This window comes from Amphiprion ocellaris, chromosome 2 (assembly GCF_022539595.1).
Source record: "Amphiprion ocellaris isolate individual 3 ecotype Okinawa chromosome 2, ASM2253959v1, whole genome shotgun sequence".
Taxonomy (NCBI): domain Eukaryota; kingdom Metazoa; phylum Chordata; class Actinopteri; family Pomacentridae; genus Amphiprion; species Amphiprion ocellaris.
The window spans coordinates 4,870,976-4,896,777 of record NC_072767.1 but is presented as its reverse complement, the minus strand read 5'-3'; the positions used below and the strand labels follow the sequence as shown (position 1 = coordinate 4,896,777).

General features: G+C 33.1%; 1 protein-coding gene across 7 annotated transcripts in view; it reads right to left on the bottom strand.

Annotated features, from left to right (window-relative positions):
• si:dkey-21p1.3 (collagen alpha-1(I) chain) overlaps positions 1-25,802 on the bottom strand; it is a 53,110-nt gene that overhangs the window by 8,759 nt on the left and 18,549 nt on the right. For 4 of the 7 annotated variants that reach the window (XM_055017630.1, XM_035944585.2, XM_055017619.1 and 1 more), the window contains 47 exons: positions 25,743-25,787; positions 25,577-25,630; positions 24,902-24,946; positions 24,751-24,804; positions 23,817-23,861; positions 23,679-23,732; positions 23,049-23,093; positions 22,852-22,905; positions 22,653-22,760; positions 22,495-22,548; positions 22,339-22,392; positions 21,918-21,962; positions 20,606-20,659; positions 20,289-20,333; positions 20,057-20,110; positions 17,986-18,039; positions 17,844-17,897; positions 17,546-17,599; positions 16,508-16,561; positions 16,347-16,391; positions 16,218-16,262; positions 15,454-15,561; positions 13,219-13,272; positions 13,043-13,096; positions 12,819-12,872; positions 12,578-12,685; positions 11,476-11,529; positions 11,288-11,395; positions 11,088-11,138; positions 9,720-9,773; positions 9,562-9,615; positions 8,852-8,905; positions 8,618-8,725; positions 7,528-7,581; positions 6,640-6,693; positions 6,472-6,525; positions 6,335-6,388; positions 6,179-6,232; positions 6,050-6,103; positions 5,904-5,957; positions 3,474-3,527; positions 3,331-3,384; positions 3,198-3,251; positions 3,032-3,049; positions 2,265-2,327; positions 1,204-1,356; positions 948-1,083 (listed from right to left, as the gene is read on the bottom strand). In XM_055017630.1, coding sequence (XP_054873605.1) covers positions 948-1,083; positions 1,204-1,356; positions 2,265-2,327; positions 3,032-3,049; positions 3,198-3,251; positions 3,331-3,384; positions 3,474-3,527; positions 5,904-5,957; positions 6,050-6,103; positions 6,179-6,232; positions 6,335-6,388; positions 6,472-6,525; positions 6,640-6,693; positions 7,528-7,581; positions 8,618-8,725; positions 8,852-8,905; positions 9,562-9,615; positions 9,720-9,773; positions 11,088-11,138; positions 11,288-11,395; positions 11,476-11,529; positions 12,578-12,685; positions 12,819-12,872; positions 13,043-13,096; positions 13,219-13,272; positions 15,454-15,561; positions 16,218-16,262; positions 16,347-16,391; positions 16,508-16,561; positions 17,546-17,599; positions 17,844-17,897; positions 17,986-18,039; positions 20,057-20,110; positions 20,289-20,333; positions 20,606-20,659; positions 21,918-21,962; positions 22,339-22,392; positions 22,495-22,548; positions 22,653-22,760; positions 22,852-22,905; positions 23,049-23,093; positions 23,679-23,732; positions 23,817-23,861; positions 24,751-24,804; positions 24,902-24,946; positions 25,577-25,630; positions 25,743-25,787 — 2,887 coding nt within the window. Of the gene's footprint in view, positions 1-947; positions 1,084-1,199; positions 1,357-2,264; positions 2,328-3,031; positions 3,050-3,197; positions 3,252-3,330; positions 3,385-3,473; positions 3,528-5,903; positions 5,958-6,049; positions 6,104-6,178; positions 6,233-6,334; positions 6,389-6,471; positions 6,526-6,639; positions 6,694-7,527; positions 7,582-8,617; positions 8,726-8,851; positions 8,906-9,561; positions 9,616-9,719; positions 9,774-11,087; positions 11,139-11,287; positions 11,396-11,475; positions 11,530-12,577; positions 12,686-12,818; positions 12,873-13,042; positions 13,097-13,218; positions 13,273-15,453; positions 15,562-16,217; positions 16,263-16,346; positions 16,392-16,507; positions 16,562-17,545; positions 17,600-17,843; positions 17,898-17,985; positions 18,040-20,056; positions 20,111-20,288; positions 20,334-20,605; positions 20,660-21,917; positions 21,963-22,338; positions 22,393-22,494; positions 22,549-22,652; positions 22,761-22,851; positions 22,906-23,048; positions 23,094-23,678; positions 23,733-23,816; positions 23,862-24,750; positions 24,805-24,901; positions 24,947-25,576; positions 25,631-25,742; positions 25,788-25,802 lie in introns of all 7 variants that reach the window. The other 3 variants (XR_008604046.1, XR_008604047.1, XM_055017624.1) reach the window with 3 other exon arrangements.

Sequence of the window (25,802 nt, the reverse complement as noted above, 5' to 3'; positions counted from 1 at the left end):
AAAAAACCACACAAATGACACAAACAAGACAAAAATGACAAAAAAGGAAACACAAAACGACAAAAACGAGAATCAAAACAACAAAAACATGAGACAAACAACTAAAAAAGGCAAAAAGACAAAAAACCAACAAAAACAAGACAAAATATTACAAAAACAAGGCACAAAAATGACAAAAAAACAAAACGACAAAAAATAGTCAAACTACACAAGCGAGACAAAAAAAACACCAAACGACAAAAAACGACACACAAAACAGCAAATAAAGCAAAACACAAAATGACAAAAAAACAACAAAGAACACAAGCGAGACGAAAAAGAAACACAAAACGGCAAAAATGAGAATCAAAACAACAAAAACAAGACAAAGTATTACAAAAACAAGGCACAAAAATGAAATAAAATAAAAATAAAATGACAAAAAAAATGAGACAAAAGAGAGAACAAAACAAAAAAGAGACAAAAAATTTCATTAAAACTTGCAAAGTGACAAAAAGTGAACAAAACCAAGACAAAAAATTACACAAATGACAAAAAAGGGAACAAAACGACAAAAAATAGTCAAACTACACAAGCGAGACAAAAAAAACACCAAACGACAAAAACGACACACAAAACAACAAATACAGCAAAACACAAAATGACAAAAAAAACAGCAAAAAACACAAGCGAAACAAAAAGGAAACACAAAACGACGAGAATCAAAACGACAAAAACATGAGACAAATGACAAAAGTCAGATTAAAAAAAACAATAAAAACGAGACAAAATATGACAAAAATGAGACACAAAATTTAAATTTACAGTTTTACAAATTGCAGTTAATGTCTTCTCTGTAATTTTTACACTTTACAAAGTTGCCCAGCGGGCCGCATTGGACCCTCTGGCGGGCCGCTTTTAGCCCGCAGGCCGCATGTTTGACACCCCTGGTTTAATCGGATACTCACCATCATTCAGATGTGGACGTATGAGCTTCAGCTCATGGCAGGTGGTGCCGGGATCATCTCTGGTTCCTAAAGGCCAACTAAAGGACTCTTCAGATTCATCTCCTTCAGACCACCTTCTTGACACCGTCCTGGGCTGCTACAGAGGAACCCATCATTCAGTCAGACGACCAAAAGCTCAATCAGCCAGCCACCGTATCAGTCACAACACTCCCTGAAGATAAACATGCATGTAAACCAGAAGAAATCTTGTACCAACTTTTTGTTGTCCTTCCCTTCCCTTCGGAACGACCGCAGTTCCATTGGAAGTTTTCTGCTTAATTCTTGTTTCGGGCCATAGACCAGGTCCCTGTGCAGGTATTGATCCAAGTCTTTGCACAGGCCTCGGTTTTCCAGGTGCACCAGGTTTTCCCTGTCAAAGCCAAATACAAACTGTCATGACGTTTAGCAATATCCTCCTGAGACCCAGGGGAAAAAAAGTTTTGTCATTTTGATTTTTTTTACATAAATGAAGTGTTGGGTTGGTAAAAAACATATTGCAAGGATTTTTTTTTTACTTAACCGTCCTGTTGTCCTCATTTATGGCCACCAAAAAATATGGTTTCCTTGTCTGAAAAAAATCCAAAAATTCAGCAAAAAAATTCAACAAATTTCTGAAAATTTGCAAAACCCTCAGGAAGAAAATTCCAATAATTCCTTAAAAGTTTTATTAAAAAAAAAAAAAATCTCCCAAATTTGGCAAGAAAACTCTTGAAAATATTTTCAAAAAATGAGTAAAAATCTTCCAAAAAAAATCCTAAAAATATCTAAAGTGATTACAAATACATCAGTAAAACTTCGAATATTTTCTTTAAGAACATTCACAAAAAAATCAAAAAAGTTTTACTGATATATATATGTAATCACTTTAGATATTTTTAGGATTTTTTTTGAGAAGATTTTTACTCATTTTTTTTCTCAAGAATTTTCTTGCCAAATTTGGGGGATTTTTTAAAAATAAAATTTTAAGGGAAATTTTTAAGTAATTATTGGAATTTTCTTTCTGAAGGTTTTGCAAATTTTCAGAAATTTGGGGAATTTTTTGGCTGAATTTTTGGATTTTTTTCAGACGAGGAAACAATATTTTTTGGTGCCCGTTAATGAGGACAACAGGAGGGTTAAAAGTGTGGCACATATAGTATTGGAGAAATGAACAAGAAGCTAATGTGTACTACAGTGCACAAAAACGAACTGCTGGGTCTCAGGAAGCTGTAATCGAGCTTCAAAAGCATTTCAAAGCAGTAAAACATGTTGCAGTCAAGTTTACTGATCAGGTTTTACCGGAGATCCACTTTTGCCCTTAAGTCCCTTTGGTCCTCTACTGCCCTGCACACCTTTCAGACCCTGTAAAAGCCCAAACATCAACAAGTACGCAGTGGATGACTACAAATATAGAAGGATTCATTCATTCATTCGGCTACTTTAACCACTGTTTAACCAATCAGTCTATTTATAGAGATTTATTAGAGTAAAATCTCTTTTTCAAGGGAGACCTGACTGAGAGTGCACACCATTATAAAGCTACAAAAATGATCAAATCAAGCACGACAGAAATAGTTAAAACACATTAAAATAACCAGAGAATTAAGATAAACAAAACAAAAACCAGCCAAGGAGTACAGGTCTTCTAATGGGGCCAGAAATGGGCAGTAAAAACAAATTTGACATTGAAAACTGAACTGGAAAAGGGAACATTGGACTTAAAATATTTGTACTTGAACAAGTTGTATTGACATTAAAAAGATATATTTGGTTCAAAAAAAAAAGTTCCACTAAAAATTAAAGCCCAAATATTAAAAAATTATTTCATTTTATTTTGATACAGAAATATTTTGGTGCTTTTTAATGACAATTTTCTATTTTTTTCTTCATGTATGTTTATTTACAGTGTCACGTCTTTCAGCTCTTGTTTCAGTGTTTTGGCGTGGAGATAAATGATTTACATATTGTTTGCATACAGCAGCTAGTGTCCTGGTTGGCATCTCATATGAATAATGTGCTTTACTGACGACATAAACACATATAAAAAGACATAGTCATTCTCTTACCTTCTTTCCAAGGTGACCCTGTAACAAAGACAGAAAAAAATGGAATCAACTGACAACAACAAGCTTTCTGTTACATCTTTAAAATCTGCCCAGCGTATGAGACTTTATTTAGACTTTTTTTACTCGTGTTTGAATATATAACCAGTAGAATATCAAAGTAACATACAGGAATTCCAGTGAGGCCTTTCTGCCCACGTGGACCTCGAGGACCGGCGTCTCCCTGTGGAAATCAGTGGACTCATTAATAATTTACAAAATAACTCTTAAAACAACACAAAGAGGAGAATAAAACAGCTTACCTGCTTTCCTTTACGACCTATTTGACCTTTTAGTCCCTGCAAACCAGGATTCCCCTAAAATGAAAGGTACAGTTAACACAGAACAACATAAAATTATACTTTTGCATTTAAATTGTTTTGTTTTTGAAGTCATTTCAACCAACTTTTAGTCCTGGTGGCCCGATTGGTCCCAGTATCCCCATGTCACCTGGGAGACCCTGTAAATAAAGAAACACGCGAGTTTGACTTCCAAACCATAATTTTAAGAATTTAAATTTTTACTTTCTGTGTGGTTTCTCCACTTTTATCAAGGATTACAGCAAAGAGCCTATGAAGAACGATAAAATGTCACTCTTTTAAAGAACAGCGTTAATTAAACCCTCCTATTGTCCTCATTTACGGGCACCAAAAAAAGTTGTTCCCTCGTCTGAAAAAAATTCAAAAACTCAGCAAAAAATCCCCAATTTATAAAAATTTGCCAAATCTTCAGGAAGAAAATTCCAAAAAATCCTTAAAAGTTTCCCTTAAATTTTTTTTTAAAAACATCCCCAACTTGGCAAGAAATAAAAAAACTAAAAACTAAAAAATGTAAATGAATAAAAGTCTTCCAAAAAAAATCCTAAAAACATCTAAAGTAATTCCATATGTCAGTAAAAGTTCTAATATTTTCTTTAAGAACGTTTGAAAAAAAATCAACCAAAATCAAAATCAACCAAAATCAACCAAAAAAATCAACCAAAATCCAGCAAAATTCGCTGGATTTTGGTTGATTTTTTTCCGAATGTTCTTAAAGAAACATTAGTTTTTTGTATTTCTTTTTTTTTTTTTTTTACACCAAAACATATTCAAAAAGTTCCCAAAATGTTGAAAATGTATAAGTTTTCACTATGAAAATATATATTTTTTCCACATTTTCAAACTTTAAAACGGGTCAATTTGACCCACAGGATGACAGGAAGGTTAAATTATCTACGGTGCACATCATTTTTGGAAAAACAGTAAAAAAAAAAAAACATGCATACTTCCAAAAAAAAAATAAAAAATTAAAATTGAAAAAAAAAAATTAATTGTGAGGTGAGGAGATGCAGTGCAATGTAAACTGTAAAAAAATAACATATTTAAAAGTAATTTTTCAAACAATTTACTGTTATTTTCTAGATTTTTCTGTTTTGTTAAATTACAGATAATCAAAATCAATCAAAACAGCAGAAAAAAAAATTCATTTACTATATAAAACAGTTCAAAACTAATGTCCACATCTAAAATATGTATTTGTCAGGTTGGCAGCTGCCAGGCCCAGATAGTGCCCTCTCCCCCTCTCTCCCCCTCTCTCCCCCTCTCTCTCTCCTCCCCTTTCTTCCTTTTTAGGTTGTCCATGGAGTAATTGCAGCGGCAGGTGTTCTACATCATCATCATCATCAGCAGGTTCAGGAGCAGATTGAATGCAGCCAATCAAGCCTCACACACTCTGCAATAAATCCAGATGCCACTCAGCTCTCAGTGCCGGATTGTGACACAGCCTCTCCAGAGCCACCTGTTCCTGCTTGGACTCACCTGGGTTCTCCGTCACTTCTCTCTCTTGGTTCCTCAGAGATTCACTGACCAGAGCCGACTCGACCCCCTGGCGTTCTCACCATAACCTACCAGCCGCTGCAATTGCCTTGGACCATATGCACCCTGAGGTTTCCAGTTAGAGCCCAGTCTGAGCATCAGCTATTTGAATTGTTTTGAAATCTGTTTCTGATAGTTACAGAGTTGCTTCATATTGTTTCAAAAGCCTTAGTAGTCGAAATTATAGTTTGTATTATAGTAGCCTAAGTAATTTACGCGCCTGTAGTTTCGTTATAGTTTTGAGTCGCGAAATCTTAGAATTAGCCTTTCTTGCCTTGGTCTTATCCACCGTGAGTTTGTGCCCTTAGCTTTGTATTTAGTCCTCCTCGCCACTAGTTGTAGTGAAGCGCCTTTCTTGAGTTCTCCGAGAATTAATGCCAGTTGTTATTTTCCTACTTCGACTTGTAGTCAGCTCACAGTCCTGTAAATAAACACCTTAACATCACTCCAGTGTGTCTGCTGCGCTTGAGCTCCCTTGCTTATTGTAACAGTATTGTTATATTTGTCTTTTGCAATGTTTGACCATAAAATTACACTTTTTACTGTATTTAAATCAGCAAAACATATTATTTTACAAACATCTGCTGTCATTTGAAATAAAAAAGTGTATAATTAAATGTATAATTAGGATTGAGAAATGGTAAAGCTTTAAACTCTTATTTTACAGATTTGGCCCAATTTTTTTAAATTACAGATAATATGTAGGAAAATCACAGATAAAAAAGTATTAATTTACATGTCAACTGGGGGGGAAAAAAGCCAAAATTGTACATAATGTCCACGTAAAACATCTGTATTTTACAAATAGTAATTTATCCTTTAATATGTGAGTCTTTGAAATATTTATACAATTTGAAGGTAAGTAAATCGGCTAAAATAGGATTAGTTACAGATAATTGCCATTATTTTTTATTTTTTTCAGTTTTTGAATGTATTCTGCCAATTTTTTTTTTTTTTTTTTTACAGTGTATGTCAGACTTTACCTTTGTGCCAGGACTTCCTGCTTCACCTTTCCCTCCTCTCAGTCCTGGAACACCCTGAATCAACACCAGGGATGACGTACACAATCACATGATCGGGCAAATATATCATTAATGACCGGATTCTGCTGTCGAATAAACTAGTTTACCTTCGGTCCAACTGGTCCAGGAGGCCCATGTCTGCCTTTTGGGCCAGAGTTACCCTGAAAGGTGCAATATCATGGGTATAATTATAAATTCACTTGATATTTAACTAAACAAACAACCTGATTTCATACCTTGAACCCTCCTGTTCCAGTATTTCCTCTAATCCCAGAAGCTCCAGGGTTTCCCTATAAAATTAGATGTATTTAGCACCACATACTGCATAGGGGAACATTTTCCTTAGATTTTGGTGCAGGGTTGCATATTCTTCATGTATTTACTGAACTTACCGTCTTCCCTGGCCTGCCCGGTGTTCCAGGAGCTCCTCTGAAACCTACATCACCCTTTAGATTGAGCAGGGAAGGAGTTTAATTCATGAAAAACCTTCAGCAGCATGCTAAACTACAGGAGGGTGAACTTTCCCTACCTGATCTCCTTCGTTACCTTCTACCCCCAGTAACCCGTCCAAACCACTCAGACCCTGAGAACAAGATCGCAAAACCAGAATACAATCATCACCTCATAATGCAAATCTCTGTTTTGCAGGAGATCTTACGTTAATATTTGTATTTCATCTGTCAACAGGGATACTTGCAGGTTTTCCAGGTCGTCCAGCAGCTCCCGGTCTACCTGTTGGGCCTTTAGCTCCCTAAAAAACATAAATTTTATTAGATAAGGCTGTTAAATCAGTATTTGGTTCTGAGTTACCAGTTCATTTACCCTATAAATTATATTAACCCTCGTGTTGTCCTGTGGGTCAAATTGACCTGTTTTAAAGTTAGAAAATGTGGGGAAAAAATTTTTTAAAATTCACAGTGAAACTTCTGATGTCCACATTTTTGGGAAATTTTTGAACATTTTTTGGTGGGAAAAAAAGAAATGTTAAAAAAAATATTTCTTTAAGAACATTCACAAAATCAACTCATTTTTTTGTGAATGTTCTGAAAGAAAATACTCTAAGTTTTACTGATAAATATGGAATCACTTTAGATATTTTTAGGATTTTTTTGGGAAGATTTTGATTCATTTTTTTGAAAATATTTACAAGAATTTTTTTGCCAAATTTGGGGGATTTTTTTTTTTTTAAAATAAATCTTATAAGGAATTATTGTAATTTTCTTCCTAAAGGTTTTGCAAATTTTCAGAAATTTGGGGAATTTTTTTGCAGGATTTTTGGATTTTTTTCAGACAAGGAAACAATATTTTTGGTGCCTGTAAATGAAGACAACAGGAGGGTTAAATAATGTGTCACCAAACATAAATGGCAGAAGAATATGGGGTAAAATGGGTTATTTATGTAGGAGAGTTTGATATACACTGACTGGAGACAAGACTTTATCCAGATAGGTTAAATAAACCGTCATTTATAGTTGCCTTTTTTAAGATTATCACCAGTTACACTCAGACAGATGGAAAAACAAATTTAAATTCTAAGGCCACAGAACTGTTTGGTTTATGGCTTCTGTATTAAAATAAAACTCACAATTTTCCCAGCAGCTCCTTTGGTTCCTTTCCTTCCAGCCTGGCCCTGTTTTCCCTTTAGAAAATACACAGCAACATGAAGTAAATCTTCAAAACTGCAGATGCTCAAACGCATGAAAAATAGAATTAATGGTCATGTTGCTCCAGGTGAGATAACAACAAATATCTCAAGTCAGGCCAATTTTATTGTCATCCCAATGAGAAATAAAAGACTAACATGTTAAAAAACAAACCACAGACATTATTACATGACAACAGCAAATCATTAAGAGGAACACATATCAGCAAGTAAAAAATTAAGTGAGCAAAGTGACTTAATGTTTCATACTTTTATATGTTTAATAAAACAGAAATATTTGTGAAATTACAATACATCTGCAAAGGTATTTTAATGTCTTTTTATGCCAAAAAAAAAATCACTTTTCTTAAAAAAAGGGATTATTTTTTATTCAGTTAGAAGTTTTTCATGATACATTCCATTAAACATGTCACAGCCTACTTTTGAAATTTTGCTGAGATTATCACGTAGTTTAAAAATACAAAAAGTGGAAAAAGCAAGATTATTTAAAACTACATTTAAAAAATGTTTTAGAAAAAAATTGTTTCTTACGTCTTACTAAACTAAACGTATGATACAGTATGGTTTTCACTGTCATTTTATGTAAAAAAAAAAACACCCTAATTTCCTTTGAAAAATGGAAAATTTTCATTCGGTTGCAAGTTTTTCAGAATATTATGCATTAGACATGTAAGTTCAGTCTATTTTTTTGTCATTTTACTGACTTTTTTTTTCTTTTTTTGCTTTTATAGATAAAGATGTTTATTTCTCTATTTGCATTTTTTACAGTGCAGTAAACTGTAAAAAATGCAAAAATACAAAAGTGGCTTTCTGTTCTAATAAATAAGTAATGCATATAGATGCTTCTTTTCTTGAATAGTAACCAAAAATAATAATGAGCTATAAGCTAAAATCAGTTTAGAGTGGCTGCTCCATGCTGCTGCACCACCATCCTGTCCATAACAACTTTATTTCAAGAATTAAATGATTATTTTAGGTTTAAATCGGCTGTGAGACAGCTTTTTCTTCTTACCTTTGGACCCTGAGTTCCTTTAGTTCCTGGAAAACCAGGAGGTCCGTTGGGTCCAGGTCGACCTTTAGCTCCTGTAGAGCCGATAAAACCTTTCCTCCCCACTGTGCCCTGAAAATACAGACACATTCTCTCATATAACTGAGAATTTTAATACAACACCATTCAATAATTCAGTTTAATAACATGTAATGATAAGAATAACACGATAAAAGTTTAAAAAAAATGTCTTCTTACCCTTGTGTCTTGTTTCCCAGGTTCCCCTTTGGCACCTTTCTGACCTCTTATGCCCTTTAAAACACAGCAGTTTGCATCACTGTGGTTACATTTTCATACACTCCTTTAACCTTCCTGTTGTCTTCATTTACGGGCAACAAAAAATACTGTTTCCTTGTCTGAAAAAAATCCAAAAACTCAGCAAAAAAATTCCCCAAATTTCTGAAAATTTGCAAAATCTTCAGAAATAAAATTCCAATAATTCCTTAAAAGTTTCCCTTAAAAGATTTATTTTATAAAAATCCCCCAAATATGGCAAGAAAACTCTTGTAAATATTTTCAAAAAATGAGTAAAAATCTTCCAAAAAAATCCTAAAAATATCTAAAGTTATTCCATATATATCAGTAAAACTTGTAATATTTTCTTTAAGAACATTCACAAAAAAAAATCAACCAAAATCCAGTGCAATTCGCTGGATTTTGGTTGATTTTTTTTGTGAATGTTCTTAAGAAACATTTTTAACATTTCTTTTTTTTTTTCACCAAAAAATATTCAAAGATTTCCCCAAAATGTTGAAAATGTGGACATCAGAAGTTTCACTATGAAAATATATATTTTTTCCACATTTTCAAACTTTAAAATGGGTCAATTTTGATCTGCAGGATGACAGGAGGGTTAAAAACAAGCAAATAAAAACAACCACGGGATGTAGCAGGTAATAAAATCTCACCACATCTGCTTTAATGCCTGGAACACCAGGTTTTCCTTTTTCACCCTGACTGCCCTGAATTATAAAACATAGCAGAAACACAGTTATTTACCAGTAAATAACAATGAAAATGGAAAATGAATGAATGACTGAATGAATGAATGAATGGTACATTACACCTTTAGTCCAGAGATTCCAGATTTGCCCTCAGCTCCTCTCTCTCCTGGTAAACCCTGAAACAACACATGAATTCTGTCCAGATTCCTATTTTGAGAATTTACATTTTAACAACTATCAAAAAAGCCAAAAACCCCACATAGTTTCACTATTAAGCCTGTGTGGCAGACTGGACAGACAATATTCTCCTCGTGTTTTGACACCCAAGTATAATTTAACACCTCCTGAATGACAATTTTTGCTGCAATCTTGTTGTTCTAATTATCAAAAATGTATGTTCAGGCTCAATAAAAAGCAGTTTGCATCAGTCTTTTTGAGATTTGCCAACTTCACATGAAATTATGTTCTGCAAACCAACAAACTACACTTTGAGAAATTAGCTTTTCCTCTTCAATTAAAAGTTTTTTTAATTAACCGTCTAAAGTCAGGTAGACTTGAAATTAGTTTTAAATCAACTACTGCATGAATTTGAGTTTAAATTACACACAATTGTTGATGCAGCTTTATTACACCAGCAACCCATTAAAAATGGTTACAACTAAATTAGAATACTTATCTTGTAACTATGCATTCTATTAAATAGTGGGAATAGGACCCTATACACTTTACAAGCTAATTAAAGGGAAATATTATCGCTACTTAATTAAATGCATTACCGCAAGATAAGAATTTAAAGATAAAAATCTATCAGGTTGCAACCATTATTTTAAAGAGCTCAGCTGACATTATAATGTTGATAACTGAGCTAATTAGATATTGTGTGTAGTTTAAACTCAAATTTCTGCATTAGTTGATTTAAAACTGAATTTACGTTGAGATAACGTAATGAAATTGGCCTGAAAAGTAAATTTTCTTCACCTTGAGTTCAGGATTTCACACACCTATGTACCTATTTGTCATTGGAGCAACTTAATTTTGAAAAACTGGCAATTTAAAAACTGTAATTAAGTACATAACACTTAAAAGGCTGTTTAAATTACATGGAAATTCTAGTTAGAACAACTTAATTTTTTATGAATAATCAACTTAGAAACACTTATGTTTATGTTACAAATCATTAAATAATTAAAATACCTTTGATTGTAGAAGAAAAGGCTAATTATCCCAACTCGGTGTAGTTTGTTGGTTGAACATAATTTCATCAGAACATTGATGCAAACTGTTGTGTTCTTTGTTTACATTGAGCCAAAACATAATTTTTTTTTAGTGTGTGTAAGTTAACACTTTTAAAGCAATTTTATTCTTCCATGACCCATTTAGCGGATTTTTTTCTTTTTAACAGCCTTTTTAAAAAAAAACAAACAAACAAACAAACAAACAAAAAAAAAACATAGTAGTGTTAAATTAATGTTAAATTAAAATGAACATACAGCTGGTGAAGGTCCAATTTGTCCAGGGGGACCTAAACTACCAGGGGGGCCCTGAAATGAGAAAAACATCAGCTGTGTCATAATGAAACATGCATTTATACATTTATTAGAGCAACATCAGAACACATGCATTTAAAATGATGTAAGACTGGACATATTTGACAGCATTAATAACCAGATAAGCCCACTGTGTTACTGACAGTGTGTCCCTGAAGTCCCTTCTGTCCTTTGCTTCCTGCTGCTCCGGTGTTGCCTCCAGGTCCAAACTGTCCAGACTGTCCTGATGGGCCCCTGGTACCGAGTTCACCCTGTGGATTTATCACCATCATAAACACACTGTCAGGTTCAGTCCTTCATCACGGCTTCTGTTTCTGGGTTACTAACAGACCTTCAGTCCCGGGACTCCTTGTTTTCCTCGGTCTCCTGGTGAACCTCTGTAACCCTACAAACAGAGAAAGACGGTAAAGAGGGAACACAGTGACTTAATTTAATTAACACTTTACTAGAAATATTCAGTAAAATGGGCTGCACAGAGTTTGCATGTTCTCCCTGTGCATATGTGGGTTTTCTCCGGGTTCTCCGGCTTCCTCCCACAGTCCAAAAATATGCTGAGGTTAATTGATTATTATAAATTGCTTGTAGGTGTGAGTGCGAGTGGGATTGTTTGTCTGTATATGTATTTTTTCACTTTAAGGTTTAATAAAGGATGACTGTGAATGTACACGTCTAATGTAAAGTAACATGAAAAATATGTGAATGAGAATAACCGAAAAAATGTAGTTTAGTGTTGGTTCTGAAGTTTTAAATGGATTTGGTTGTTAAATGAACGATATCTTACACATTTAAAGAAGTTTGTGTATAATTACAGATGTGCTTTCCTCAGTGTTTATTATCTTTACACAGAAGTTTGTGTAATTATATCCAAATTTCTGTATCTATACAAGACGTTTCTCATTTAATAAACAAATGTATGTAAAAATATATAACCAGCACTTCTTTTTCTGTTTTCATTAACTGCATTTAATATTTTAAATATAATATCTATATCTATAGCTATCTATCTATATATATATATATATATTTTTTTTTAAGTATTAAGCTTGAATTTAACGATTTCATCCAAATTAATTGAAGTAGTTAAGTAAAAATCAAATATTTGCAAATTAAGATAAATTTGTAAACATATACTCAGTCGTTTTATGTACAAAATTTTAATTTTTTTTCTATTTTTTAAAATTACAAAATGTAAAATTTTTACGAAAAAATGCGAATTTTAAGGTTATTCAGTTCGTTTTTCTTTACATGTTTTCTTTTATTTTTTACATAAATTCATGTGCATTTGAAAATTATTCAGATTTTTGTACATTTCAAAGACGCAGAAAAAAATTAAAAGGAAAAAGACTGTTATTTATTTTTTTGTTGCGCTTTCATTTATTTATTTTTTTTTGTCCAGTGTGTTAAACTAAACTTCAGAAATCTTTCCTACATACCTGTTTTCCTGGTGCTCCGGTTGGTCCTTGTGGTCCTTGGTTTCCTCGTTCACCTTCAGATCCTTTTGGTCCTTTAAGTCCAGCAGCTCCAGGTTTTCCTTTATTGCCCTGAAATTTAAGTAAAACAATTGATTTTCAGAGTTTTAAGACTGATTTATTCTTAAACTGTCAGAGATTCTTATTGATCATAAATCCATAATTTTAAGAGGCAAAAATAAAGTTTATATTCACATTTACTCACAGGTTTTCCTTTTTGACCGACTGCTCCTTCACCTCCCTTCAGTCCAGCTGGACCCTGAACATAAAAACACTCAGTTACTCTAATTAATCGTCAGGCTTATCATCATGTCTTTATATGATCGTATTGTGTTTTCTCATTCAGATATTTTAGTACCTTTGCTATCAGTTAAAGGCATATTTTTTTAAAAAGTCAAATCTGTGACCAACACAGTCTAATCAATCTACCTCCTCACCATGGAGACCAGCGACTCCCTGCTGCCCCGAAGCTCCTCTGGATCCCTGAAGACACGACAACAAAAACTATGAAATTATTCACATTATTCCATCACTGATGTCCATTTTCTGGATCATTTCAGAAAGCCCAGAAGTGCAGATAATTCTCAGTAGATAAAAAGTTTTACCTTCTCTCCTTTAACACCAGCTAATCCATTTGGTCCTTGAGTTCCGTCTTTACCCTAAATGTGAAGAGAATAAATAAAACTCTAAATATTAACAACAAACTCATCTTAGTGAGCTTGGAACAGCAGGTTTTTTTTGTTTTGTGCATTGAAATGATTATTTCACTGTTTTTCCAGATTATTACATGCAAAGTCTGTGTTTTTGCCATGTTTTGGCTGCAAAATAGTTATAAAAACATTAAATATCATCAGATGCACAGGGAATAATCTGTGTAAACTAGGGCTGGACCTGAATATCCGAATATTCGGTTGTGACGGTGGTATCCGGATTTTTATTTTGAAATCCAAATATTCGGCTCGTTTCTCCGTCCGTCCTTCCGTCCGTCGTCTCTTGTTGTTTAATTAAGTAGCTTTACACGTGTAAAAATGACAAACGTCCATAATCTGTAATAATATATGTATTTATCTCCATAATATCTTACTATTTAGACAGATATAAAGATTTGTTACTGGTGCAAACGGCAGGAATATAATACGTTAATACATTTCTGATCTGCTGCCTTGTTAGAAAAAATCCAGACCTCTCCGGTTTGTTTTCAGTCAAAATGAAACACAAAGAGGCAGCTTCCTATTTTTTACACAACACATATCTGTAACAAACTCTTAGAAAAGTGAAAATCTGCAGCAAATCTCACTTTAAAAAGAAATCAAGAGAATAGACTTTTCCGTTTGCTTCTGTCTTTTAATTAAATAACAAATATTTAAAACTTTTTACTTACTGTTTTATCTTTTTGTCTCCACTTAACTCTTTTAATTGTGTTGATTTTGATGTTTTCATGTTTTATGTAAAGCGCTTTGAATTATCTTGGAGTTGAAATAAACCTGCTTAAGCTCCTTCAAAGAGGATACAGGATCCAGACTGTGAAATTTAATTGTACATGATGTAGCATTTCTGAGTTTTCAAATAAACCCAAATGAAGTGCAGTTTCACAGTGGATCACCAGATCTGGTGACTAAACCAGAGCAAGAAATGGTAAAACTCTGAAACTGAGAAGAAAGAAAGTTTCTGTTTGTTCTTTGGATCGGAGTCTGTTAATAGTGGTCACAAGAGGAATGTTTAATGGGCATATAATGTCCAAATCAGGTTAGCAGACACGCGGCACTTTTAAGAAACTCGTGTTAGAAACGTTTGACCTTTTCAAAGCCTAAAACTTTAATGTGTGACTTTACTTCGTGGCTGATATGTTGTTCGTCATGTGATGATGAACAACAAGCTTAGATAAGACTCACTGGTGTCATTTACTGCATCAGATAACTGTTACGTGGACAGCAGTAACTGTATCAATTAAAATGTTATGAGTGTCTTTACTTATTGTAAAACATGGAGCGTTTAAGCTCATGTTGGCAGGATTGAGGAAAACCAATCCAGCAGTGAAGAGGTGCTGGAGCAACTACAGAAAAAATTTTTTCCCTTTTGTTTGGTTTTTGTTTGCCAGTCTTCTCTCTCACGTCTCCAGCTGGTTTAAAATGCCGTTGCACGCCTTCTAACTGGAGCCCAGAGAATTTGTTTTTACTGCTTTTATTGTGTATTTCTGATTTTATTTATTTTTAGTGCCTTTATCGTGTATTTCTGATTTTATTTATTTTTAGTGCCTTTATCGTGTATTTCTGATTTTATTTGTTTTTAGTGCCTTTATTGTGTATTTCTGATTTTCTTTGCCTTGTTCTGGATGTACAGCACTTTGCTTCAATCTATGGTTGGTCAAAGTGCTATATAAATAAAGTTGGATTGGACTGAATTGGATTATCTTGTTGCCTTCTTCCTGATCCGTGGGGGTGATTAGCAGACAGGTGGTGACCAAGAACACTGAGTTTGTATCTGTGTAGAAAGTTCACGCACAAAATCACAAAACAGAACAGATTGTGCAGGAATGCAAATTCTTCACACATTTACCAGTGAATAATAATGTGAACAGTTGTCTCGCTTAAATAACATTATAAATACTTGTATTATTTTCTCATAGCTTTGATTTGCTGTAATTAACTTTTAACTTGACTAAATCTTTCATCCTACTTGTCACTGTTTGCTGTTATGCACCAAAACACTCGTACTGGAAAACCTTTTTGGCAATAAAACTGATTCTGTGGAGCGGATCAGTACATCTGGAAAACAACAACAGGGAATTTTCCAGAGACTAAAGATTCTACTTGACAATAAAAGCATGAAAATAAACTTACAGGGTAACCTGGAACTCCAGGAGGGCCCACTGGTCCCCGTGGCCCCCGATCACCTGGAAGACCACGAGGTCCAACCTCCCCCCACGGTCCAATTTTACCCTGGATACCCTGCAGGAACAAAATGAATTCACAAAAACAACAAACAAAAAAGATCAAAATGATTAGGTTAAAAAAAAGAACTACAATTCACAATCAAACCATGGAGGCTTTCTGTGAGGACAAAGAAAAGCTACAGAAGAATCTGAATACAAAAGCTAACATGTTGCATAAATTAAGCATGTAGGCTAAACTCGCTGAGGTCTAAGCAGTCACATTACAAATAGCTGAGTGTCATCTGCATAGAAGTGGAATACAGAGCAGCTAAAGTTACACAAAAGTTTAACAGAAGCAGAGTAAAGTATTTAGTCGAAGGTCAGTGCAGTGCAGTAACTGGTCTGTGCAGTTTTTTTGGTGAAAGCACATGACAAAGGCTAACAACAGTGCATCTTGTTTGTTTTTCTCTCTGTACGAAACTAACTTTTGAAACTAATCACTACAATTATACAATATCAGCTAAATCAGCTGTTTTCTGCTCAGAGACTTTTCATCTGCAGGACTGGTAAACAGAGAAAGACTCACATATTGTGCACACAAAGCTTATTAAATGATAAATTGACTGCATTTTAACTTGTTCAGACAATATTTCAACAATGTAAGTTGAGCTAATGAATGGAGGAGTAAAGAACTGGATGTCTGGAAGGAATGTATCACTGAAAACATCTTACTGGAGGTCCTCTGTATCCCTGTGGTCCAGTCATCCCCATCTCACTCTGAAACATAACAAGATGTGAAAAAACACCTAAAATGACAAACAATAAATCATACTTACACTGTTAACGAGATAATTTACTTACCGAGGGTCCTTCTTTTCCTCTTGGTCCTTCCTCTCCTCTCTTACCCTTCACAATAAAGTTAAAATCACATTAAATTCAAATGTATAATGCATATCATGAGTGTGTAATATTTGCTGATGAATGTATGATTACTGAAAATATGAAGCCTTAAATATTCATACCTTTAATCCTTCACTGCCTGCAGGTCCACTGGAGCCTTTATTACCTTCAACCCCCTAAAGAAAACAACATTTCTGTCTTTATTTTATATATTTTTTAGCATCAGTTTGGCTGCAAAGTTCTGGATAATCAGAATTATAGTGGTCATTGTATTATCTAAGTTTGAATGTGTTTTTTCAAAAGAATGCACACTGCACTGCAAAACATCATGAAATCATTTAGTCAAATCAATTCATCTTTTTTAATTCACGTAAACTTCCAGATAATTGATATTGAAATGTCAAATTTTTACCTTCAGTCCACCTTAGATCCTGTAAACTCATATTCTTATAACATCAGACATGTTGACTTAAAATTATGAGTTGAATAAACAGCTGAGAGCTCACTCAACTCATAAAATTATGTAGTAAGAAACCAAATTAGCATATAAGCAGACTTCCCAGGATGCATCATTAGAGAACTAAAATTCCACAAAAACTCTTGCTTTTTTGTTTCAGAAAACAAACATGCTGGAACTTTATTGTGTATTTTACATACATGTTGTATTTTAAATACATCTTAAATTGACTTGTGGTTGTTTTGTTTTATAATAATGAATATTTTAAACTCAGAAAAAATCAAATGGGAAGCAAGCATGGGTGTCACTGTCGATATGACGAGTTATTCAACTCAATATCTTAAGTTCACAGAACCTGTTTTCTAAAGTTAACTTATCTTGGCTTTACATTTTCACAACTCATAAAATGACTGAAATAATTAATCAAATATAGTCAGTTAATTAATATTTACTGGGCAGGAACTGAACTTATGTTAAATAAAACTTAACTGTAGAACATCATAAAGGAACTCAGTCAAATCTACTAATTTTTTTGCTACTTTACTTAAGATAAATATATTTAATTTCTATTTAATTTAATTAAAATGTCAAATTATACCTTAATACACTGTGAGTCAAAAAGAATGAATGAGCTGAATGAATTTACAATGATTTACAGTGTCACACCTGTAAAAGCCTCATGTAGAAATTGTTTAAAACTTACTTTCTCTCCTGGTTTTCCTAGTGTTCCCTTCATTCCTCTGCTGCCAGGTTCTCCCTGGAAATCAACAGCTGAATTAATGAATTAACATCTTCATCTCACTTAACTTAAGATGCTGGTTAAACTACAAACAATGTGGAGGCTCTTCAAACCTTCAAGAGAATGCCTAGTTGTTGGCCTCTCACCCCACTGCAGTTATTCCCACTTGTTCTCAAAAGAATCTCTTTTGCGTGATTAAACCAGAGTTAAAAAAAAAACAAAACACGTTGTACTTTATGAAACAAGTGCACTGAACACTCACACTCTTCCCTACAGGACCTTGGAAACCACTAGATCCTGTCTTCCCAGGAAGCCCCTGTGGAAAATCATCAGATATCCATTTGTGACACCGTAAGGCAAGAAAACATGCTTGTTCTGTGTTTAATATAGAAGAATTGACTCACTTTAGGTCCTGGAGGTCCAGTGTCTCCTTTTATTCCATTTTCACCAGCTGATCCCTGACAGAAGAGGATTTTCATGAATCACACACCTATTCCTGTCCTGGTTACCTCTTCAGAGCTCCCATTGGGAAGAAATTTTCCAAATTTACTTGATGATTGGCTATCCTAACTTTAGCACATTCATCTGTATATTATATTTTTAAAGAATTAATGCTGTCTCCTTGAATCCAGTGAATAAAAAAAGAAAAAATAAATATAATTTTCACATTTTTTTTATAGATTTAAGTTTCCTTAATTGATAATATCATAGGGTCTTAGCCTTAGTATCTAAATTAGCGAGGTTCATTTCCACAACTAATAACATGTAGGATTTTAGCCTTAATATTTAAAATAGTCAGGATAATCTCCATGATTAATCATACTGTATAGTCTTAGCTTTAATATTTAAATTAGGTTAAAAAGCATAAATAATACAACTATAGTGTCTTATACCTAATATTTAAATTAGTTAGAATACTTTCAATATTTAATAATACTGTGGTGTCTTAGCCTTAACATTTAAATGAAGTTGGATTCTGTAAATAATAAAACTGTAGCGTCTTTTACCTAATATTTAAATTAGTTTAAATAATTTCAATATTTAATAATACTGTAGTGTCTTAGCCTTAATATTTAAATTAGCCAGGTTAATCTCCATAATGAATAATACTGTAGAACCTTAGCTTTAATTTTAAAATCAGGTTGGATTCCAGAAACAATCAAATTGCAGTGTTGTGTACCTAATATTTAAAGTAGTTGGAATAATTTCAATACTTAATAATACTATGGTGTTTTATGGTGTCCTAATATTTAAACTAATCAGCTTAATCTCCATAATTAATAATAATGTAGGGTCTTAGCGTTAATATTTACATTAACAAGGTTCATTTTCATAATTAATAATATGGATGATCTTAGACTTAATATTCAAATTGGTCAGTTTAATCTCTACAATTAATAGTACGGTAGAGTCTTAGCCTTAATATGTATTAAAGTAAGGTAATTTTGCATTTTATACAATATTTTGTTGAGTTTTAATCCCCAATTTAAAGTCACACCATAAAGAGCACTGTATGCTGTCTTAATCTCAGTTTTTAAACTTGTTTGGGTGATTCATAATACCAATCTTCTACTTTGGTTTTTGCTTGAAATTTCCTACATAAGTTTAATTTAATTTAATTTAATTAAACATATTTCCATTCATTCATACTCACAATCTTAGACAGTGACAGTATAGACAGTATATATATATACACACACACACACACACACACACACACACACACACACACACACACACACACACACACACACACACACACACACACACACACACACACACACACACGCATATATATATATGTGTGTGTGTGTGTGTGTATACATATATATATTTGCATTTCTTGTTTTTGGTTAATTTGTGTCTTGTTTTTGTAATTTTGTGTCTTACTTTGTCATTTTGTATCTTATTTTGTTATTTTGTGTCTCATTTCTGTTGTTTTTGTGTCTTGCTTTTGTAATTTTGCGTCTTATTTTGTTATTGTCTCGTTTTTGTCGTTGTGTCTTGTTTTGTAATTTTGTGCCTTGCTTTGTCATTGTTTCTTGTTTTTCTCAATTTGTGTCTTGTTTTTGTCGTTTGGGTCTTGCTTTGTCCTTTTGTGTCTTGTTTTTGTCACAGACGATCTTGTTACCATAGCAACGAAATCTTTCTCAGACTCCAGTTTGTTGTAGTATTGTTCTGTGTTGTAAAGTTATTAACACAGATGATGATGTGTGGCGTTTCTTATTTTTCATAACGAGGAATAATCCTGTCGAATTGGACTTTTAGCTCAGACTCTTTCATTGTGTCCATTAAACCAGTGATAACATTTATTAAGCTGTGAGTCTGCAACGGCTGTCATATCAAAATGCAAACTAGATATAGCTAGCATATAGCTAGTTAAAAATACCAAAAAGTATTGGTCACCTTGAGTGGTACCGATACTGGAAACTTTAGGTCCAGGCCCATGGACTATATATTGTTAGTTGGTCTTACCGATGATCCAAGAGTGCCGTCCTGTCCTCTGTTACCCAAATCACCTTGAAACCCCTAAAATATGAACAGACAAAGTCAAATTTTCATTCTTTATACTGGAACTAAAGGTAGAGAACATGATGTTCATCAGCCTAAACTTAAAAAAAAAACCAGTCCAGTCCTCTTGGTATTAGTGTATATTTCAGGAGTATATTTTGCTGTTTTAAATTTAATTTTATGGAAGTGTGATCACCTTCAGACCTTTAGGTCCAGTCACCCCTGGAACTCCAGTTACTCCCTACACAAACAAATTACACATATAAAAACAAAACCACAGTCATTTGCTTTGACAATTTGTGATCTAATGCAATGGAATTTACACTTTTTAAATGTGGCTTAATGGCTCAAATACATTTAGGGGTTACTGTATATTTAATGAATTTCAGTAAATGGTAAACTGTTAAATAAAAGCTATTTATTGACAGATGTTGAAAAAAAAACATTCAAATAATTTCGCCTGAAACCTGCAGTCACATGAGTACAGAATAAGAAGTGTAGCCACATAGGAACCTTAATACCAGGTTCTCCTTCAGGTCCTCGCTCTCCAGATTTTCCCATCTCCCCCTGCAAACACAAACACAACACCATTAGATCTACAGTATACAAGTATTTTGTTTGATAGGGTCATAACTTTACTAGTAAATGAGTTAATTTATTTCCATAAATATTAGTACTGTGGTGTCTTAGCCTTAATATTTAAATCAGGTTCATTTCCATAAATAATACTATTGCCTATATTGTCTTGGCCTTAAATATCAATTAGATTTAATTATATGATTAATAATACTGTAGAATCTCAGCCTTCATATTTAAATTAGTCAAGTTAATTATACTGCCGTGTCTTGGCCTCGATATTTAAATTAGGCTATTTCCATAATTACTCATATGTATTAACTTAGCCTTAATATGTCAATTAGGTTTAACTGTGTAATTAATAACACTGCAGTGGCTTAGCCTAAATATTTAAATTAGTCAGGTTAACTTCTATAATTAACCACATGTAGGGACATAGCTTTAATATTTAAATTAGGTTACTTTCACTAACTGAAATTATTTTTTTTTTCCTTAATATTTACATCAGTTAGATAAGTTTCCTTAATTAATAATATCATAGGATCTTAGCCTTAGTATTTAAATTAGTGAGGTTCATTTCCACAACTAATAACACGTAGGGTTTTAGTCTTAGCCTTAATATTTAAATTAGGTTAAAAAGCATAAATAATACAACTATAGTGTCTTATACCTAATATTTAAATTAGTTAGAATAATTTCAATATTTAATAATACTGTGGTGTCTTAGCCTTAATATTTAAATGAAGTTGGATTCTGTAAATAATAAAACTGTAGTGTCCAATACCTAATATTTAAATTAGTTAGAATAATTTCAATACTTAATAATACTGTGATGTCTTAGCCTTAATATTTAAATTAGTCAGGCTAATCTCCATAGTTAATAAAAATGTAGGGTCTAAGTGTTAACATTTAAATGAACAAGGTTCATTTTCATAATTAATAATATGTATGATCTTAGACTTAATATTCAAATTGGTCAGTTTAATCTCTACAATTAATAGTACGGTAGAGTCTTAGCCTTAATATGTATTAAAGTAAGGTAATTTTGCATTTTATACAATATTTTGTTGAGTTTTAATCCCCAATTTAAAGTCATACCATAAAGAGCACTGTATGCTGTCTTAATCTCAGTTTTTAAACTTGTTTGGGTGATTCATAATACCAATCTTCTACTTTGGTTTTTGCTTGAAATTTCCTACATAAGTTTAATTTAATTTAATTAAACATATTTCCATTCATTCATACTCACAATAGGACCAGGCAGCCCAGAAAATCCTGTTCGACCTTCTCGACCCTTCGACAGAAACAATGAGCATAAATGCAGAGGAAACATGATTCACTCTGATAGTTCCCATTTCTGTGTAATGATGCTTTTTATTGGAAATATTTCAAAATCCAAATAATAAAAGCAACAAACAGCATCAGTTCAGACACTATTATTTGGAAAATACTGACACCTCCGGATTATAGTAAATTCAGCTCCAGATTTCACTCAGGCAAAGAGATATCTATGGAATATAACCTTATTTCTTGTATTTTTTGTAGTTATCTGACACAAAATAAATCCCTCTCTTCTATATTAACATTACTGATAAATAAACATTTTCTACATATATATAGCCGGTTGTTATTACTATAAATAACTAATTTAGTGTCCATCTTTGTTCTACCTTGTTTCCTCGAGGTCCAGGACTTCCTTGAATACCGGTTGGTCCTCGATCACCCTACATGCACATACAGACACATATATACTGTTAATATATATACATTTGCACAAAATGCACTTTAAATAGAAATAATTACAAAAGAAACTTCCTTAAACTCACCTTAAATCCATCTTTTCCCCGCCTGCCTTGGTCCCCCATGATGCCATCGACCCCCTACATCAACAACAGAGGAAGATGGTATAAAACAAAACTTAAATTACATTTTCTGTTGCATCAACAATGAACATTATTTAACTTATTAAGTTTATTTTACTCACGGTGGGTCCAGGAAATCCTGTCGGCCCCATTGGTCCCTGAAGTCCCTGAAGTCCTGTTGGGCCTTTACGCCCCTTAAATCCTCGCTTCCCTGGAGGCCCTGGAGCTCCCTGTACAGAAACACACCAAGTTAAAAGCTGATTCACTGATCGGTTTAATAAACTGATCAATAATCACATGAAGAGGAAGAACTAAACCCACCAGATCTCCTTTAAACCCCAGATCTCCTTTCTCACCTCTCCGGCTTTTAGCTCCCTGATGGAGACAAACAACAAACAGATAATCAAACAGAAAACACATTGAGCTCAGTAGTTTATTTACCAGCAGGTATTAACGGTTAATTGGTTTTATATTACTATACATTTAATCAATAATAAAATTGCTTTCAGTAATCTTACGGGATCACCTGAGGGTCCAGGCTTTCCTGGATTCCCATAGAGTCCCTAGAAGAACAAAAAACAACGCTGAATATTCCGACAAACTCAAAAACATTACACAGTGCACTAACAATGTCTAGACTGTAAAAAAAAAAAAAAAAAAAAAATCTTATAATCACAGAACAAACCAAAAATTTTACAGTAGTTTTTTAGTTGTTTTTTTTTTTTTTAACGTTCGAAACGTATCGAAAAGTTTGGAAAAGTACAGACATTTTCTGTAAATTAACAAGCCGAAAGTTAAAAAAATATGATGCTAGCACTGTAATGCAAATTACATCATTTTTTTCTTTTATTAAAGAATATTTACTCTATTATTACTATATTGTTAATACAGTGTTTGTCTGTTGTTTTTTTTTTTTACATACAAATTCCTGAAAAATGACAAAAATGATCTGTCATTAAACATGTAGTACTTTATGCAACACTGTTCAAAAGTTTAGGGTCACTTAGAACCAATTTATCAGGTTTACTTGGAATATTAATGTAAACCTTTTTCTGTGCACTTTTACATTCGGATTCTGTAATTCTAGATATAAATTCATTTTCATTTTATCTTCCATAATACACAAACGCTTAACCATATTATCTTACATTAAGTCCAGGTGGTCCAGGTTCTCCGATGTCTCCCTCATCTCCTGGATCACCCTGGTTTAACAAGCAAAGATAAATAACAGACTCATATCTACAATTCAACGCTCTGCTTAAACGTTATTCAGGTTGTTTACTCACATTGTCGCCTTTAGGGCCTGGAGGTCCACTTGGTCCTGGGTTTCCCTGTAAAGAAATTATATATGGGAGATTTTTACTTCACAACTTATTTGTCATCATGCAGTAAAGCTGCTGAATGTATATAAGGAGCTTTTCCTCCAAAGAGATGTCTACTATGTTTACATCCAAATTATATTACATATATTCTAAATATTATATATATTTTTCAAAAGATTGTGGTCCTTCAGAAGCCTTAAAGTATCATCCATGATTGAATAAACTCTGTATTTAGGGGGTGGCACTTAATGTGGTTCTTTAAAGTACTAAAGGTTCTTCATTTTTTATTGGAGTTATTTGGTGGCATGTAAATTAGAACTGCAACTAAAATTCATTTTCATTATCAATCAATCAGAAGATTATTTTTTCAATTGATGAATCATTTCTTGTATAAAACAGAAAAAAAAACTAGAAGAAAAATGTCCATCACAGCTTCACAAATCAAAAACTGGCATCTAGTAAGATGTTATTCTGTCTGACCAACCAAAAAGAATCCAAAATAGTAAATGTATTGTCATGGAAAGCAGAGAAACATCGCAATTTCTTGCATTGACAGTTCACATATAAACATTCTTAAAATCAGTTTGTCTCTAGCTTTCAAATCCATTTAGTGCTTCTTAATTTTTAGTTTGAATCCACAAATTAATTTGCGATTTGATAGTTTATTGAACCAGGTGGGTCTACAAAGAACTTTTTGAAAATGGAGCCTTAAAGAACCTATGATTGATGTTTTCTGCGGCACTTTTGGACATTCTTCAAAGAAAATGGTCTGTCACAGTAATACCATAGAACTACTTTTGGTTCAGTTAGCATCTTTATGTACAGATTTGTTAATGTAAACCAACCTATAATATCACAGTTATTGTTTTTGACTCAGAATAAAAAGTTCCTGTTGTACCTGAGGACCACGGACACCTGGTAACCCAACCGTTCCACCTGGACCAGGATCTCCCTGAACAGAACATGGTGGACATTGACTATTATGGTAAGTTCAGGTTATAATTATTCAGCCTCTGTTAGAAAGAGCACATCTGTAAACATGTGGTCACCTGTGGTCCAGCTGCTCCTCTGAGGCCCAGCTCACCCTGATGACCCTGACAGAAGAAGCAGTTCATACATGAACAGCTTTTAAAAATGTTAACTTTCACTGCCACTTTAACCCTCCTGTTGTCCTCATTTACGGCCCCCCAAAAAATATTGTTTTCTTGTCTGAAAAAAATCCAAAAATTTGGCAAAAAAATTCCCCAAATTTCTGAAAATTTGCAAAACCTTCAGGAAGAAAATCTCAATAATTCCTTAAAAGTTTCCCTTAAAAGTTTGATTTTTAAAAAAATCCCCCAAATTTGGCAAGAAAATTCTTGTGAATATTTTCAAAAAATGAATAAAATTCTTCCAAAAAAAAATCCTAAAAATATCTCAAGGGATTATATATATATCAGTAAAACTTCTAATATTTCCTTTAATAACGCTCACAACAAAATTCTACCAAAATTCATCAAATTTCGCTGGATTTTGGTAGATTTTTTTGTGGATGTTCTTAAGAAACAATTTTAACATTTTTTTCTATCAAAAAATGTTCAAAGATTTCCCAAAAATGTTGAAAATGTGGACATCAGAAGTTTCACTGTGAAAATATATATTTTTTCCACATTTTCAAACTTTAAAACGGGTCAATTTTGACCCGCAGGACGACACGAGGGTTAATGAACTACTTCTTTACTTACTGGAGGTCCATTAACTCCAAAGACACCTTTTAATCCTCCGGGGCCCATTTTGCCCTAAGGACAAGAGAAATTAACACATTTTCTTCTTTTATTAAACATTATTTAATCAAAAATAATTATTAGAATGATGTTTTTGTTGTAGTATATTGTGTTATTTATAACTTACAGGTGGGCCTGGTGGACCACTAAAACCTACAGCTCCAATCTCTCCCTGAAAACAAAAAAA